This window comes from Alexandromys fortis, unplaced genomic scaffold (assembly GCF_014885135.2).
Source record: "Alexandromys fortis isolate MF-2015 unplaced genomic scaffold, M_Fortis_MF-2015_v1.1 scaffold_36, whole genome shotgun sequence".
Classification (NCBI taxonomy): domain Eukaryota; kingdom Metazoa; phylum Chordata; class Mammalia; order Rodentia; family Cricetidae; genus Alexandromys; species Alexandromys fortis.
Genome location: NW_026067915.1, coordinates 11,595,616 through 11,611,969, shown reverse-complemented (window position 1 = coordinate 11,611,969; position 16,354 = coordinate 11,595,616). Strand labels below are relative to the sequence as shown.

General features: G+C 48.1%; 1 protein-coding gene and 1 long non-coding RNA gene across 3 annotated transcripts in view; one reads left to right on the top strand and one right to left on the bottom strand.

Annotated features, from left to right (window-relative positions):
- Dclk3 (doublecortin like kinase 3) overlaps window positions 1-8,776 on the bottom strand; it is a 45,365-nt gene extending 36,589 nt beyond the window's left edge. The window contains exon 1 of the mRNA XM_050139644.1: window positions 8,561-8,776. Within this exon, the coding sequence (XP_049995601.1) occupies window positions 8,561-8,648 (88 nt within the window). The 5' untranslated portion in view covers window positions 8,649-8,776. The remainder of the gene's footprint in view (window positions 1-8,560) is intronic.
- LOC126500036 (uncharacterized) lies at window positions 6,666-14,597 on the top strand. Of its 2 annotated transcripts, XR_007591229.1 has the most exons (5): window positions 6,666-7,100; window positions 8,307-8,398; window positions 8,772-8,948; window positions 13,031-13,225; window positions 13,761-14,597. It is a non-coding gene; the product is annotated as an uncharacterized lncRNA (long non-coding RNA). The 2 variants fall into 2 exon arrangements; XR_007591230.1 differs by lacking the exons at window positions 13,031-13,225; window positions 13,761-14,597 and adding an exon at window positions 9,545-11,331.
- The last annotated feature ends 1,757 nt before the right edge of the window (window positions 14,598-16,354 follow it).

Sequence of the window (16,354 nt, the reverse complement as noted above, 5' to 3'; positions counted from 1 at the left end):
AAAACACCCTCTTCAAGAGCAGAGAAAGCTCTGCAGCTGTCTGCTCTGGGCATAAAACAATCAGGTCATCAAAAGTCTAACTTAATAAAGCAGCGCTCGAGGAAAAGCACCAAGTGACTTCCACAGCCAACCCCAGCAAATTTCCACCCACAAAACTGGGACTTTCTCTTAAGTCAGATGCTGAGGCCTCTGCAAGCCTCGGGCTGCAGGTGTCCCCAAATCCCAAAATATAAAGGGAGCTGATGCTAATATACTCAACTTCTTTGTTTCCTTTCTATTTTTGAAGTAGAACCTATCATTTTGGTTTTCTCAACATGTGCACAGGTTAAGAACATGACTTGGGACATGATGTCCTTACACTTGCTTTTATGTTAACCAGTCCGGCCTGCCAGGCCCGTCTTTAGCATCAGTGCAGAGGCGGCTACCTCTGGCACCATCTGCTGTTACCCAGGCTCTGTTATTACTGACAAGTGCCAGTTGTCTGCAAGAAGCCTTTGATGTGTGGACTACTGGAGTCTCTGACCAGACACACGTGGGTTTTATACATGTGAGAGAATGTGGCTCAAAGAGAAAATGCACGCTGAACCCTAGCTGTTTGTCTTCACAACGTCTATAACCCCATACTTGGCTGTGAGAGCAGGACTCTGTGACGCCCAGGTCCTCTGTGAGAGCGGGACCCCGTGACACCCAGGGCCTCTGTGAGAGCGGGACCCCGTGACACCCAGGGCCTCTGTGAGAGCGGGACCCTGTGGTGCCCAGGGCCTCTGTGAGAGCGGGACGCTGTGGTCCAGGGCCTCTGTGAGTCTCCTTGCTGGCTCCCTTGCTCCCTCTCTCCCTCTCTCCCTCCCTCCATAAATACACTTCAGATCTAGGATATGCCTATTAATTATTCTGAGCCACTTTGAAAAGCAAATTGAGCTCATGAAATCATTTTATACGCTTTCTTACTGCAAAATATAAGGTAAAAATACTTAGTGACATATGTTTCTTATACGTTAATTTCAATGTATAATGGAAACTTGATACACATGCCAGCTTCCCTCCAGAAGCTTCAATAAGTTTGTGCGTGTGTGTGTGTGTGTGTGTTTTAAATCAACTTTTGAAAATGCCAGGGGAGAGCTTTAACTAGAAAGCTTGGTTGTTGATTGGTGTAAGGACTAGTATAAAACTGTGAGAAGAGGGTTTGGAGAGAGGGGCTTGGTTAGTAAAGTGCTTTCTGCACGAATCTAATGCCCTGAGTTCCATCCTCAGTACCCATGCAAAAACAAACAGCTGGGTGCAGTGGAACCTGCTTGAAACCGCAGCACTGGGGGGACCATAAGGTAGATCCATTGCCGCCTAAGCAAGTTCCAAGCCAAATGAGAAACATTGTCTCAAAAACAAATTGCTGAGCTACTGAGGAACAACACTCTGGTATGAACACACACACACACACACTGTGAGAGGTGTTGGAAGAGTCATATGACCCACAGCCATGGAAGAAGGTAAAACCCTAAGAAGCCAAACCCACTCTAAACAGCAGCCAGCTCCTCCCCATTGTAATCCGTAGGTCTGTCCGAGGCTATGTAAACACTGCATAAGTTCCGAGAGAACAGGAGGAGGTGAGGGGTAGAGGAGTTAGGCTCAGAAGACAGTGGGGTTTCCCAAGCTTTCCCCATCTTCCTGGAGAGTCCCGCAGGAGCCCATGCCTGTGGGATCTGCTTCTCTGCAGAAGCTCCGTGAGTGGGAAACACAGATAAGGGACACATTGCCTGTCCCGAGGGTGTGTACAGTCTCTCGGGAGGTAGGCGTGCATCTGATCAAAGGGCATGCGTGAGGAGAACATGTGTCCATGCGTGTAGATGTGGAAGCCAGAAGTTGATAGCAGGTGTTTTCCTCCATTATTTTCCATCTTATTTTCTCTTTGAAGCGCTCTCTCACTGAAGCTGGAGGTCAGTTTCAGCTAAACTGGCTGGCCAAGGAGCCCTGGGGATCTTCCTGTGCCCACTCCCCGGGGCTAAGATTGCTGGCATGTTCCACAGTGCACAGCTTCTTACATGACTGCCAGAGACCCAAACTCAGGTCCCTATACTCACGCAGCAAGTAGTTTAATCTCTCTAGCCCGGTCACAAGAACCCAATGCCAGTGCCGACAGCTCTGATTCTGTAGGGTACAGGCATCTTCAGTGTCTCTCAAGAGTTGACAGATGTTTTGATTTCATAATTATCAATACTGCGAATGCCATTTTGCATAAATACATAGTAAAGAGGTGGCAACAATATGTTTGAAACTGTTAGAAATCCTGTCCTAATCCCAAGTCAAAATTCATTGAATCATTCTTTATGAAACTCAAGCCAGAAATTTAAACAACTATTATTAAAGTCAATCATTCTGAAACATTACAAATATTACTAATTTTATACTTACATGTTGATGAATGGCAACATGAAAACATTAAAAACCGTCAGAAGTCTTTTCTAATTGAATCGTTGTGCTTTTATAAGAGCAGGAAACTTTGTAAATCAGGGATGAAAACACTCCAGTTCATAAAATACACTGGTCTTGAATCAGAGCCAAGGTGTTTTACCCAAGATTCCTTGGGGTTAAAGAGTATGGCAGCACACAAAGGGCAAAGTGCAATGAAATCATGTGAGGAAACACCATGAAGACTGGCGGAAACACCTCCGGCTCATTATGTACTTGGCCTCTGAATTAATTTTTGGTTGTGTGTTCAGAAACCTTTCTGGTGCCAAGTGTTTTGTGACCCCCAGCCCCACATTCAGTTATACAAGCCCAGTGGGTCACAACCCCCTATTTAAGAATCTGCAGCATGCACTACAGAGATCCGGTCATAAGGGTACTTTCTTAGAAACTCAAGGAAATATCGAAACTCTAGCCTCCAAATAGCTACCACTGCATGCTATAATTTAATATGGAATCAAAGACGATTGCAAGCCACGCAGGCAAGCTGGAATCATTTTTATTCAATGTTGGGACAATGGACTAATGATTTAGAAACAGGGTGAATTTAGATAAATTTCAAAACTGACACCAAGCTGCCCTGCCAGTGATTAAGGGCGGCACAGAAAGCCATTCGCTTTTACTTTCATCTTAACACCCCCGAAGAGTCGTTTAGAAGCGAGAACCGGTCGGATATGGGGGTGTAATTTAGTTGGTAGAGGCTTACCTAATGCTCACAAAGCCTCCTGTAACTCCAGTGCTCAGGAGGTGGAGGCGAGAGGATCAGAAGTTCAAAGTCACCCTTTGCTTTATAGCTGGTTGGATGCCAGTCTGGTCTATATGAGATCATGTCTCAAAAAGAGTAAATGAATAGAGAAAAAGTACAAAATTTTTAAAAGTGAAAGTGTGGGTCAAGAGTCCTCACCGAGAATAGGGAGGTAGAAAGCACAGGACTTTGGTAGAGGCCCCTTAGAGGGTCCCCCTGATGGCCAGAGGCAGACAAGCAAGTGTTTCTGTTAATAAATGCCCAGAAGCTGAGGGCTCACGGCAGGAGGTTTCGCTCTAATGAATCCCAGTGTGACTCCAAGGCTTCCTCTAGATCAGCTCCTCCAGCTGAGGAACTCGGTTCCTCAGAATCACCAGAGCAACAGAACAGAGTAGAAGAAGTACCCTGGCTTTCAACTGCCCAGCCTGGGAGATGGCAAACAGGGCTCCCACCCACACAGTCGCTGCTCATACAAACCCAAATAAAACCCACAGTGGACCCTCCCCAAAGCAGAAGCTGGGAAAGGATTTGAATGGAGTTGGGGCTACCATGCTAAGAATCCCCATCAAGTGTGGGCATGGCTGTCCTGCCTGGAGGAGACAGGTGACAGAGACACTGAAAACTATCTGTGTCCCTCTGGCAGCTGGGGATGTCTCCAATGCTCAGGAACCGCCCAGTGCTTCAGGACCTCACTAAAGATGGACCAATCAAACCCCTGCTACCAGAGAAAGCCCTCTAACAGGGCCAAGGTGGATTGCAAAGGACAGAGGAGGTGTGATCAGGGACTATGGACAGAGACAACGGCTTCAGCTGAGAAGGGGAAACACAGGGGCATCTGCAGAGACCAACTGTCTCTGCCACACAGAAACTGAATCTCCAGAGAGCTCTAGCTGCAGACCCGAGAAACCAAAACAACACCCACAAGAAGCTCAACCGACTTCATCTAAACCATCAGGCACCGCAGGAGCAGTGCCTGAGGGATCTACTCCACTGGAGAGGTTCATGCTCAGCCCCCTTGAGGATCCACACTCTCCTGGGAAGGAATGACCATGGACCTTGTATTAAAAGTGTGATCCCCAAACAAGAAACACCTACAAGAGTTTAGGAGCTAGTACAAAAGGCGGCATCTCAGACACGAAGACATTCTGAACCCAAATCTCCATTTTTACCTACATCACCAGATGGCTCAAATGCCCAAAGCTGCTTTAAAGTCTGGTACAGCCAAACAATCTTCTCTGCCTAAACATGTCAGTAATTTCAATTGGCTTTGGTTGTAGGATCTGGTAAGCATTGTACATCACGGTCACAGAACAGTTGGAACTGCCCACCCTACCAATAAAGGAAAGAAGCTCAGAGTGGGTTGGTCACAGGTCTTGTGGCCTTGACGTCTCAGAGCCAGGATTCGCAGGCAGGTCTGAAGGACTCGAGAGCCCTCACTCCGTAACCACACAGACCTGGCACCTTGCTATCTGCAAACTTCTGAGAATACTTAGCCCTGAGGGTAGACAGGCAGCTCTAGAGAGTTTCCTTCATGCCACCACTGCCCCAGCACTTCCCTCCCTTCTCTCTTCCTGCCCACAGGATGAAGCCTCCACACATGCCACTGTCCCTAGGAGACGGCCTCTCATCCCCAAGTAAGTACTTTACAAGCTTGCTCAATAACAGTTTGACGAGTTCATGAAAATATCTCCCCTTTAATCATGGAAGATGCTGAGGGAAGTTGAAGGGCTCTCATTATGGAAAGGAAGGTGAAGACTTTGGATTCCCAGAGAAGTTCAAAGTCTTGCCAGGGATCTCTGGGAAACATCGGATAACGAGGAATGAAACCCAAAGCCCCTCCCCAATTCCCAGGATCGATGTCTTCGTCCTCTTCCTCCACCTTTCTGGATTTCTGACCTACACTACCATGCAGTTCACAGAAACACCCCTTTCAAATGACTCCCCCATAGACACCTCAAAAGGGGCTCTGGCAGCTGGGTGGTGATGGCGCAAGCTCAAATCCCAGCACTCTGGAGACAGAAGCAGGCGGATCTCTGTGAGTTCAAGGCCAGCCTGGTCCATAAATTGAGTTCAAGACATCTAAGGCTGTTACACAGAGAAAAGCTGTCTTGAAAAAAAAAAGGGGGGGTGTCTACCACCATGCAGGATGAATTTAGATATTGGCAGGCAGCCACCTGGGAAAATGGGGAGACTTGGGGCATGAACACCCTCAACCTCAAGGAAGGAACATTCATCAATCAAAGGCCTCCAAGGAAGCAGTCCTCTCAGCTGTACCCCCTAGAACACGTGTATGTACTGCCAAAGGCACACGGATGACGGCCATGGCACTGCGTCTTGCCATGTCTGGGCACCAAGACCCATGGGCCTAGACAGGGCACTTTCTGTGAATTTACCCAAAGGCACCCTAGAGGACCCAGGCTGTCTGCTGCTGCTTGAGCAGAGACCAGGCTGGGAGAAGGCAGCCACTCACCCCAAGAGAGGCACCACTATAACTGAAGCTGTGAGACCCAGGTTCACCCGGTGCTTTCCCTTCCCCTTGCTGCATTTAGAAAGACACGAAGGCCTTTATTTACTCAGCTTGTCCAGGGAAAAGCAAAAATTTGCCTGAAACAGTAAGGGAAACATAAGAGAAATTTCTCTTGGACTGGGAAATGGGAGAGTTTCACACACACACACATGCATACATAATACACATGCACACACAAACATGCACATACATACATCCACATACAAACACGCACATACATACATACGTACATTTTCACAAACACACACACATACAAACACACACACAGAGACATAGAGAGAAACGAGAACTTGGGACAGCCCAACAACTCTCCACTTTGTTTTTGTTTCTCTGAGCCCCAAGCCCAAGGACTGTGCCCCCTAGAACACTTGTATGTATTGCCAAAGGCACACTGATGAAGGCCACAGCACTGCGGCTTGCCAGTCCCCGTCTGGGCACCAAGACCCATGGGCCTAGACAGGGCACTTTCTGTGAATTTATCCAAAGGCACCCTAAAGGACCCAGGCTGTCCACTGCTGTTTGAGCAAATGGGGGAGGAACACATTGCCTGAGAAGGCTGTCGGATATGGAGATACAGATTTGTAATCCCAGCACTCAAGAGGTGGAGGCAAAAGGATCATGAATTCAAGACCAGCCTGGTTTACACAAGATCCTGCCCTCAAAAGTTAACACAGGAAGAAAAAAATGGGGAGAAGGAAAAAGTTAAGAGAAAGAAAGAGAAGCAAAGGGAATGTGTGCTGGTTTGGTTTTGGTAAAGTTGACTCAAGTCAGGTCACTTGGGAAGAGGGAACCTCAATTGAGAGATGGCTCCCTCACACCGGCCTGTAGGCAAGTCGATGAGCATTTTCTTGATTAATGATTGATGTGGGAGGGTCCAGCTCACTGTGGGCAGTGCGATCGCTGGGCAAGTCAACCTGGGTTATATCAAAAAGCAAGAGGACCAAGCCATGGGCAGCAAACCAGTACGCAGCATTCTTCTACTGCCTCTGCTTCAGTCTCTGCCTCCAGGTTCCTAGCCTGACTTCCCTTCCTGGCGGACTGCAACCAGAAAGCTGAAATCAACCCTTTCCTCCCCAAGATGCTTTTGGTTATAGTGTTCACACCAGCACCAGAAGGCAAACTAGACCAGGAGGGAAATGACTCCCCGTCTTGAGATTGGATTTTTCTGTTTGTTTGCTTTGTTTGGTTGTTGTTCCTTGGAATCAGATGCTGAGGAAGAATTCCTAGGACAGTGAGTTAGTGTGTTAGCATGCTAGCAGTTGTTCACAGGAAAGAACGGGTGACAAGTGAGCCAAGAAACCAGCGCAAGCCAAGCAAGGCCAGCCAGGAGCCTGGCGATCAACCTGATGGAAGGCCACAGGAACTTTGGTAAGCAAAGGGTATCGTGCCTCACTCGCTGTCCTAGTGAAGAGCCTGGGAGCTGGATAATGTTCTCTTGAAGATTCACCAGTTCCTTGTCAAGGGCTGCCCCAGGGGGGACATACAGTTCCACCCAGTCCTTGCTCTGAGCTTGTACAAGCAAAGCAGTGCAAAGGTCCCTTCCACAGGCACAGGGGATTGCCCCTGGGAACCAAGTACTCAGGGCACAGACAGGCAAGCATAGCAGGGCTGGCCTTAAAAGGACCATGCTCTAAAACCTTTAGCACTAAATGAAAAGAGAGTGGGAGAGTATAACTCAGAAATCACATCTGCCTCTCTCTCCTGTGGCATCATTAACAATACAACTGCATACCAACAAGCTTTCCCGAAGTTGGGCTGTAGGTAAACCAGCACTCCAGCCCTGCTTACCTCCCTGGGGTTCTGCTTTCTGCTGCCTGCCCCGGGGATAATGTGTGCCTGCCTATAGCTCTGGGTGCCCCATTTCCTTGTGACCAGCTCAGCAGATTACCCCTGTAATCCACAGACCCCATTCCGCAGCCGCTACCACACTCATCACAGGGCGCATCTCCCCACCGCCGCCACAGTGTGTTATAAAAGTTGTTGACAATGGGACCTGGCTTCCACTGGACAGCCACCACCAAGTAGAAGGAAGAGGATGGTCTGGGCTCGGAAGGAGTGAGGTGGAGAAATGACTCACTGTCAGGAGCAAACAGCCTAATTCCCTCCACAACTTCTCACCCCCACTCCCAGCAGGCAGATACTCTGGAAAGGTGTCCCCAGACGCCTCTGCAAAGCCCGGGTGCAGCCTTATCCTTTCTCCACCACACCTCGCCCCCAGAATCAGACGTGGAAAGGAGTGAAAAACGTGGCTCTATATTTGAAATGAATTGATGGTTTGGTTTCTCCCTCTCTGGTTTATCCTGTTGATGCCCAAATGCTCTGCCTGTAGTGTGTTTTTCCTGGTCCCCCTTTGTTCTTCAGTGTCTGTCTCTCTAGCTAGATCAGCACTCCAGAGAACAGGGTTCTAGAAACTACTCCACCACTCTGGGGTGATCCTAGGCAAGGCGGTGGCTTCGTCAAAACAGAGATTCTTTCAAGAAAGGGTGGAACGAGGGAGGTCGCTAGGTGACTAGCGCCTGGCACACGAAGACAATCAATCATTGACAGCTCCCTCCGCGCGTTTTCCTCCTGCAGCCTTGCAGCACCTGCCCAGTGTGTTTTTCCAGGAATGGCGCTCTGGCTGCTTAGAAAGGGGAGCAGCTCCAGCCGCTATCACCCCCTTGCAAGTGAGTTTCCCCGTGGTGTAGAGGGGTTGCACAAGTGCACATATGCACACAACACACGCACGCATGCACCGACGCATGCACAGCGCAGCCCCGTGGGGTCTACCTCTGTTGCCCCTTCGCTCCAGAGTGGGGTTCCAACCGACAGTCGCCAGGGGCACTCACCCGGAGTTGGAGGCGCAGGGCGGGTGGGTGCCGGAGGGGCCGGGGTCGCGGGCGGTGGCGGCGGGCGCAGGGCGGGCGCGGCTGGCATGGCTGGCGGCCTGGCTGCAGGTGGCAGCTCCGGGACGTGGCCCGACGGCGGCCAAGCGGACACGGGAAGGCTCCGGGACTACAGTCTGTACCAAGAAGCTTGGGTCTCCTGTTCGCTTTGTAGGCACAGGCGGCAGCCACAGTGCAAAGTCTCCCGGCTCAAGCTTGACAACTGCGCACCGCCCCGCCCCCCTCCAGCCCCGCCCCGCCCCGCCCCGCCCCACCTCGCCCTAGTCCTGTGGGCGGTGGAATTGGCGGTGAACTTGGTAGAGCAGGACGCTGGAGGAGCGCTCTCAGGACAGTAAGGACCCCAAGAGACCTCCCTCTCCCATCTCCTTCCCTCCTCCCTTCTCTCTCCTCCTTCCTCTCCTTCCTTCCCCCTTTCCCTCAGCAAGGCTGTTCCAGCCAAGGAACTTGGAGACAGGTTTTGACCTGTATCTCCACAGTGTTCTCAGTTGGTGACACCCAAGTCAAGGAGACCTGGAACCCCAGCAACCCTGCTTCTCCGGCGGGCAGTAGAAAGCAGACTGTAGGAACTCCACCAAAGCATCCTTCCTGCACCCAGAATCAAAGTTAGAACACAGTGGTCCAAACTCACAAGTTGAGAGACACACTGTAAAAGGTCTTCCCATCTTGCGGTTACTGATGCCATGGAAGGCCTTTTGCGAAATCGCCCCTTCTCAGCAGCACACACCGAAGAGGTGGAGTTTCAGTAACAGATCGCATTTTCTCCTTAGAGGCCATTCACAGCCACTCTTTCTAGTCCAATTCTTTATTTTTGGGGAAAGAGCAGATACGAGTCAAGAAACTGAGCTTGAGAGATCAGATGGTGTGTTTTCTGCCTGCCACAGCAACAGTCGAGCAACAGCTGATGGCAGGGTGAATAATCATTTACAGGTGGCTTTGGCTTTGGTGAATCCACCCCGCAGCAGGGACCAAGCTCCAGCTCAAGACAACACACCACAGAGGAGCGCAGCGATCGCACACCTTGGGCAGGAAACTGCTGAACTGCTGTCCAGCCCACTTTCCCCCTTTCTGGCCTGTCAACAGAACCCCAGTTATTAGCAGAATACACTGTAATCCGCAATAAAGTATTTCCCAGTTGTCCCAGTGCCCAAAATAGCTGGGAGAGAAGTTTTTGGCCAGTGAAATATAACTGGGAAGCTTTGTGTGTGACTCTCAAAATGATTCTAAGGCTAATAGATATGTTCCATTGCCCCTTCCAACCTCCTGCCTCGTCCCAGCATCCCACAATGATGTCTATAGTAGGTTAGAATTTAGGGTCGATTCTTGGCTCCATCTTCTAACAGAATTAGAAAATCCACCTGTAAGGACTGTCTCCTGTTACTGTGACGAAACAGCCAAGCTCACTAATAACCAAATTTAAAGATCTTTTTTATGATTTTAAATGATGTGTCCTAGAGTGTGGGTCTAGAGTGCCGGTGGCTGTGTATACATACGTGTAGGTGGTGCCCACAGAGTTCAGCAGAGGCTTGTCCGATCCCCAGTATTTGTGAGTCATGGCATGTGCTGTTGGGAATGCAATTCAAGTCCTCTACAAGAGAAGTAAGCACTCTTGACCACTAAGCCATTTCTCTAGCTCCCTGAGTTAGCCACTTTAAATGGAGGAAATGTTAGGCGTGTATCAGAGTCTCAGAGGTTTCAGTTCATGCTTGCTTTGGCCCTGGTGGTGGCACAGTATGCCATGACAAGAACACAAGTGGACCTATTTATATCATGATTGCCAGGAAGCAAAGATAAGAAGGTATGGGGCCCTGGTATCCCTTCAAGGGTGTGATGCCCATGACTTAACTTCCTACTAATTGCCACGCCCACATGGTCCACCATCCCCTAATAGCACCACAGACTATGAACAAGCCTTCAACTCCTAGACTTCTGAGGGAAATCCCAGATCCAAATCATAACACCATTATCCCTTTAAATTATAGCATTTCTCTGCATCTTTTTTTTTTTCCCATGACAAGGTTTCTCTGTAGCTTTGGTGCCTGTCCTGGAACTAGCTCTTGTAGACCAGGCTGGCCTCGAACTCCCAGAGATCCGCCTGCTTCTGCCTCGCGAGTGCTGGGATTAAAGGCGTGCGCCACCACCGCCCGGCTTCTGCATCTTGTCTTTAATTGTGGCCATCTTACTTACATGGCCAATGGGACTCTACTGGATATGCACCCTCCTGGATTAACTCCTGCCACTTGTTGAGCAGCTACTGCCCAAGGCGAACATACAGAAACATGACTCAGACCTCAGTATCAGCTGGCAGCTAACATTTGACCTGATGGGGCCACCACATAGGACTGTAGACCCAGAAGTTGACACCGATAAATAAATGCCCATAGTTACAAGCAACTAAGTTCTGAGCTACTTTGTCCCTCAAGGTGATTTTGGGAAAAGCTAGCTTGTTTGATGACTGGCAAAGTCTGGAGCTTCAGCAGCCTTCTTGGATTATATGGTAGCCTTAAAGTTTTAAGACAAGACCAAAAACTTACAGAGCAATAAAACAGAGGCCTGGGTTCTTTGTGATATCATGAAGTTATGTCAATTTTAAATTTCCCTTTAAAGAGAGAGGACACCCTTGTATATTTGAATCACTACAGTCTTATTACCTGAGAAGTGGCATTTGTGTTCATTTTTTAATAAAGAAAGGTGACATTGAGTACAGACATAGATGGTCATTCCAGTACAAATAGAGGTCTGCAAAGGAACGCCACGCTCACAGTGAGCCACTGAAATAGAAATTGTTTGGGAGTGGAACAGTAGCCATGGAGCCCGACCAAGGCACTACTTTGATCATAAGTGAGCAATATTCACTCACGGAGCTCAAATTGAGTGGAAGAGTCAGAGGCATTCTGAGGTTGTCTAGGGAAATCTCCAAGGGGTGGAGAGACAAATCATGGTTAGAGTGCTTCCCACACAGGCTGAGCGCCAGAGTAGGGATCTCTGGAACCTACATAAACACCAGGCTAGTACAGCAGCTCACCTGCTCTTTCATCTTCAGAGGCAGAGATGGGGGAGGGGGGAGTCCTCAGAGGAAGCTCGATAACAAGACTAGCCATACTGTTGAGCTAAGTTCTGGGTTCAAGAGACTTTGCCCCAATGAATAATATGAACAAGAATGATTTACAAAATAACATCAGGCATCTACATGCATTTGAACCCCACACATATACACACACACACGCCAACACACACACACACATAAATGGAAAAAGAAAGCAAAAAAATCTCCTTCAAAAAAAAAGTCCTTCAAAAGCAGCAGAGCAGAACTCTACAGCCTTACTCTGAAACACCCCTCACTATTGCCGTGTTTCAGGATCCACCTCCTCCAGGGGAAGAATGCACTCACCCCGGCTGATTTAGTCTAACCAGCCAGACTCTGGCTCACCTCCTTTGGAATACAGGGTCCCTCTCTGTCTGAAACTTCCACATACCAGTGGGAAGAAGACAGGAATAAAGGAGTGGCCGTCATACTGAAGTGTGCAGGGCACTTTAAGACCTGAGAGGAAGTTACATAAGGTGAGAAAATTAATAAGCAGATCCAGGCACCCGTAGGCTTTGTTGAGGAAGGACCCGGAAGTGTCTCCAGGAGGCTGCCCTGACTGCGATGCCACTGTGGGTTTAAGGGTGGCTTGGAGGAGAGATTTTGATGGAGATCATGGAACCTCTGAGAGAATCCGCCCTATTTGTTCCCAGAATCACACAGGGGTTAGGAGAGCTCCAGGTGGAAGCTTCAGAAGGGGGAAAAAGGGAGACTCTTCCATGGTAGAGCTCGCTAGTCTAATGAGCCTGCGGAGTGCAGGCCACGGTCTGCTCATCAGATTAATATAGTTTTTCTTTTTTTTTTTTCATCTATTCGTTTTAGATCCTGGTCACAGCCTCCCCCTACATCCTCCCCTCCCAATCCCTCTCCCCATCCCCCTCTCCCACCTACCCCCCAATTGCCTCTTCATCTGTCACCATCCGCGAAAGAGCAGGTCTCCTGTGAGTATCAATAAACATGGCATGTCAAATCACAGTAAGACTAAGCACCTCACCCAGCCCCCAAGTATTAAGGTTGGTCAAGGCAACCCAGTATGAAAAGTAGGGTCCCTAAAGCCAGTAAAAGAGTCAGAGATAGCCCTTGTTCCCACTGTTAGGAGTCCCATAAGAGGACCAAGTTACACGGCTGTGACATATATGCAAAGTGCCTAGGTCAGTCCCGTGCAAGCTCATAGGGACTCATAGACACTGAACCAATAACCAGGGCCATAAACCTATGAATTAATGTCAAGTCCAATCCTGTCACCCAGTGCTCTGCTGTCCCTTCTATCCCACTCACTATATAGGCGTTCCCAGTCGGATCGTAGGCGTCTCTGCATCTCTCCCCTCCAGCGCACCAGTGGTAATCAAGTCAGCTATTGGTTCTGACCTATTCTGAAGTCAACACGGTTGTCTCTCTGGTTTGAAAACTCATCAAAACAGACCACGATCCACTCCACTGAGAAGCTTCAAAGACAAAGAAGTCAGCTGCTGCCTAAGAGAAAACAAGGAATTCAAGAGCCTGTAATCTCTTTTCTCGCTTGGTTGGTAAGTCAGCTCCGTACAATGGGAATCAATGAGCATATCTAAAATGTTACCACCTTTTCTGGGTCTTCTTCTTCTTCTTCTTCTCCTTATCCTTCTCCTTTTCCTCCTCTTGCTCCTCCTCTAGCTCCTCCTCCTCCTCCTCCTCTTCTTCTTTTGAGTGATTAAAGGTGTGTGTCTATTTTGGCTGGTCTAGTTAGGCAGCTTGCCAAAAGATCTCCTGTCTCTGCATCTCAAGCCCTCAGATTACAGTGAGACCACCATGCCTATCAGTTCTGAAGATTCAAACTCGGTCCTCATATTTGAACAGCAACCATTTAATCCACTGCCCCATCTCTCCAGACCCTCAAACAGATCAGTTTATTTCCACTGTCTGGCAAAGTCCCCCCTACACACACACACACACACACACACACACACACACACACACACACACAATACGCTAAAAATTGTTGGTTTTTTTCATTGTTTATGTGAGTTCCGTAACAGCCTCGGGGTAAGAAACTTTCACTAGCTGTCTTCTGTGTGTTCTCTCCAGATACGACCTTGCTGTGGCTGACTACCTGCTTTGTTTTCTGACTCCCTTCCTGTGTCAAGCAAAGGTTACCATTCCTGAAATGTGCCTGCTGCTCTCGGTATTTCTCCCCGGTCATTAATTACAAATTTGCCAACTTCACACTTGAATGTGTGGTTTATTCTGGGCCCCATTCCTGGGGCTCTGTAGCTGTTTAAGATGACGAAAAGAATATGCAATTTCCTGTCGTTTAGCCCCAGGGTTTCAAGACACAGAGTCGGGTCCAGAGGACTCTTGTGTGCTGAAGTTCCCAGCAGAAAGTCACACCTATGCTGAAGATTGAAGCCCAAGCAATTGATCAGAACTTCATGGTTGTGGGGCTCTGGAATATTACAGATGCAGAACCAAACTATCTGAGTTCTCTTCTCCCCTTCACAGTTATCCACTGTCCACCCGTGTGTCTGCTTTTCGTTATCAGGGAAAACTATTGGCAGAGCAGACGCAGGTAGCTTCCCCGAACCCAAAAGTTAAGAATGCCATTGATGGCATCTGAAGCCTACAGCAGAGTCTCCTGTGCTTTGGGGTGACCGCCCATCTGATGTCCTCACTAATACGTTGGGAATGCCTTGGTTTATGACGTTCGTTCTGTAACTGTAAAAATAGCGTGCAACTGTCTTCCCGTTGGCACATGTCACTTAGGAGCAAGCTCAGTCTGTGTTCCCAGGTCCTGGTCATTCATATTAGACTCAGAAGAAATTATCTTTTATTCCCTTTGAGGCAAAAGCAGCATTTTGAGTTGATGCTGCTGTGCCAGATTTTTATACCTTCCCTCGTGAATCTACTAGTTTCTTTAAGAACAAATAAATCAAAAAGAAGACAAGAACAAAAACAAAACTATGTGACTGAGTGAAGTCATTTAGAGATCCCAGCATCATTTCCCCTGTGCACAGTGGGATCTATTTGCTACATCTAATTTTCTTCACAGTTTACACGTAGAGCATTTGAATTGCCAATGTTTATAATCCATTTTCTTTACCTAGCATAGCTGTAGAGATTCGGTGGAGAAATATAGAAAAAAAAATCCTCCCTTAAATAATCTGAGCCGCCACTGGGAAATTCAAAGGCTTTATTAAGTTTACAGAGTTAGCATGCATTTTTTAAAACATTGGGCAGAATAGTTTATTTTGAGAATAACATCCGCTTTAGAACCTATTGCTTTAATCCCAGAATAGATGGGACTGGGGCAGGAGGATAGAGAGATGCAGGATAGCCTGGACTATGTAATGAGATTGTCTCAAAAAAAAAAAAAAGAACAAATGGATAAACAAACAACAACAATGACAAAAGCCTAGCGGCAGGTCAGGCTCAGCTTCAAGGTCTAGGCAGTTTGCAGATCCGAAACCCAGCACGGCAAGCCTTTTCAGCTACACTACAAGCGGGAAAGACTGTCTTCTTTCTTTATATCGGAGTGCAGCACGCATCGCTGTGGTTCCCTAGCTATCCTTTGACATTGAAACGAGCGCCAAGAGTTTATCATAGGCCAAATGTGTCGTGGATGACTGTGTTTCGGGAGCTGGGCAACTTCTAGTGCTTGCAGCCCAGTGGATCTGAAAGGTAGGGGTGAATTAGATATAAATGTCTTCTGTCTGTGTGTGGACATGAAAGCCTGGCTTTGCACGCTCCGTGCCTTACTGTGGGATGTGGAACTGGCAGTCGTTTTGTGTGACTTCTTTACTCTTGGAGGACAGGCTTGGTCGTTTAGTAGATTACAATATATTATTGCAGTAGTTCAGCATCTTCAGGCTTCAGTCTAGTGGTTTTTCAGCCACGATGTTCAACCGTAGGCAGTGTGTTTGTTTTTAGATGTGCAGACTGAGTTTCAAAAGTCTGCCAGGAGCCTGTGCCACCCAACATGAATCTATCAGTGTATGATGAAAAGTGACTCTCGTGTCCCTGCTGAAGAGATGTCATGGAAAATATGTAGAATAAACTGGAGAATAGATGCTGGGGACAACGCTAATAGACTATCAGCCACACACCAAAACAAAGCAAAATATCCCCACCAAGCTATGAGCCTGCTCCTAAAAGGCTAATTTATATGGCAGGAACAATGTTGGCCGAGAACCTCAGAAGTTAGAACCGGTGTGCCCTGTGGCCACTGTACCATACCTGAGGGACCCATGAAAATCAGGACGATCAAATTGCAGGAGCCAATGTCTCCTTTCTCAGCATGCTACAAGGAGAAACAGGTAATAAATATAACTCTGTTTTCCCCACAGTCAGACACAGTTACAGTAAGAGGTTTGCATATCTAAGTACAGAGATGAATCTGCCTCCAGGGTCTGGATGCGGCTTGAATCAGCCACAGGCATTGTTTGATGTGTGCATCTTAAATAACTAAAATAGAAATAATAAAAAGACATGATTCCAGTCAACAAGTATTTATTGATTGAAAGACCCTACAGACCCCCTCCTCAAAACCCGCAGCTAGCATGCTCCCGGGGGGGAACGCCCTGTTTGCTTGAAAATTTCTCAGATCAGCAGCCAGCCTGCTCTCATAAGAACATTCCATTTGCTTAGGAGAGCAGGATGTCTACGAGATAGGATGACTGCAAGGC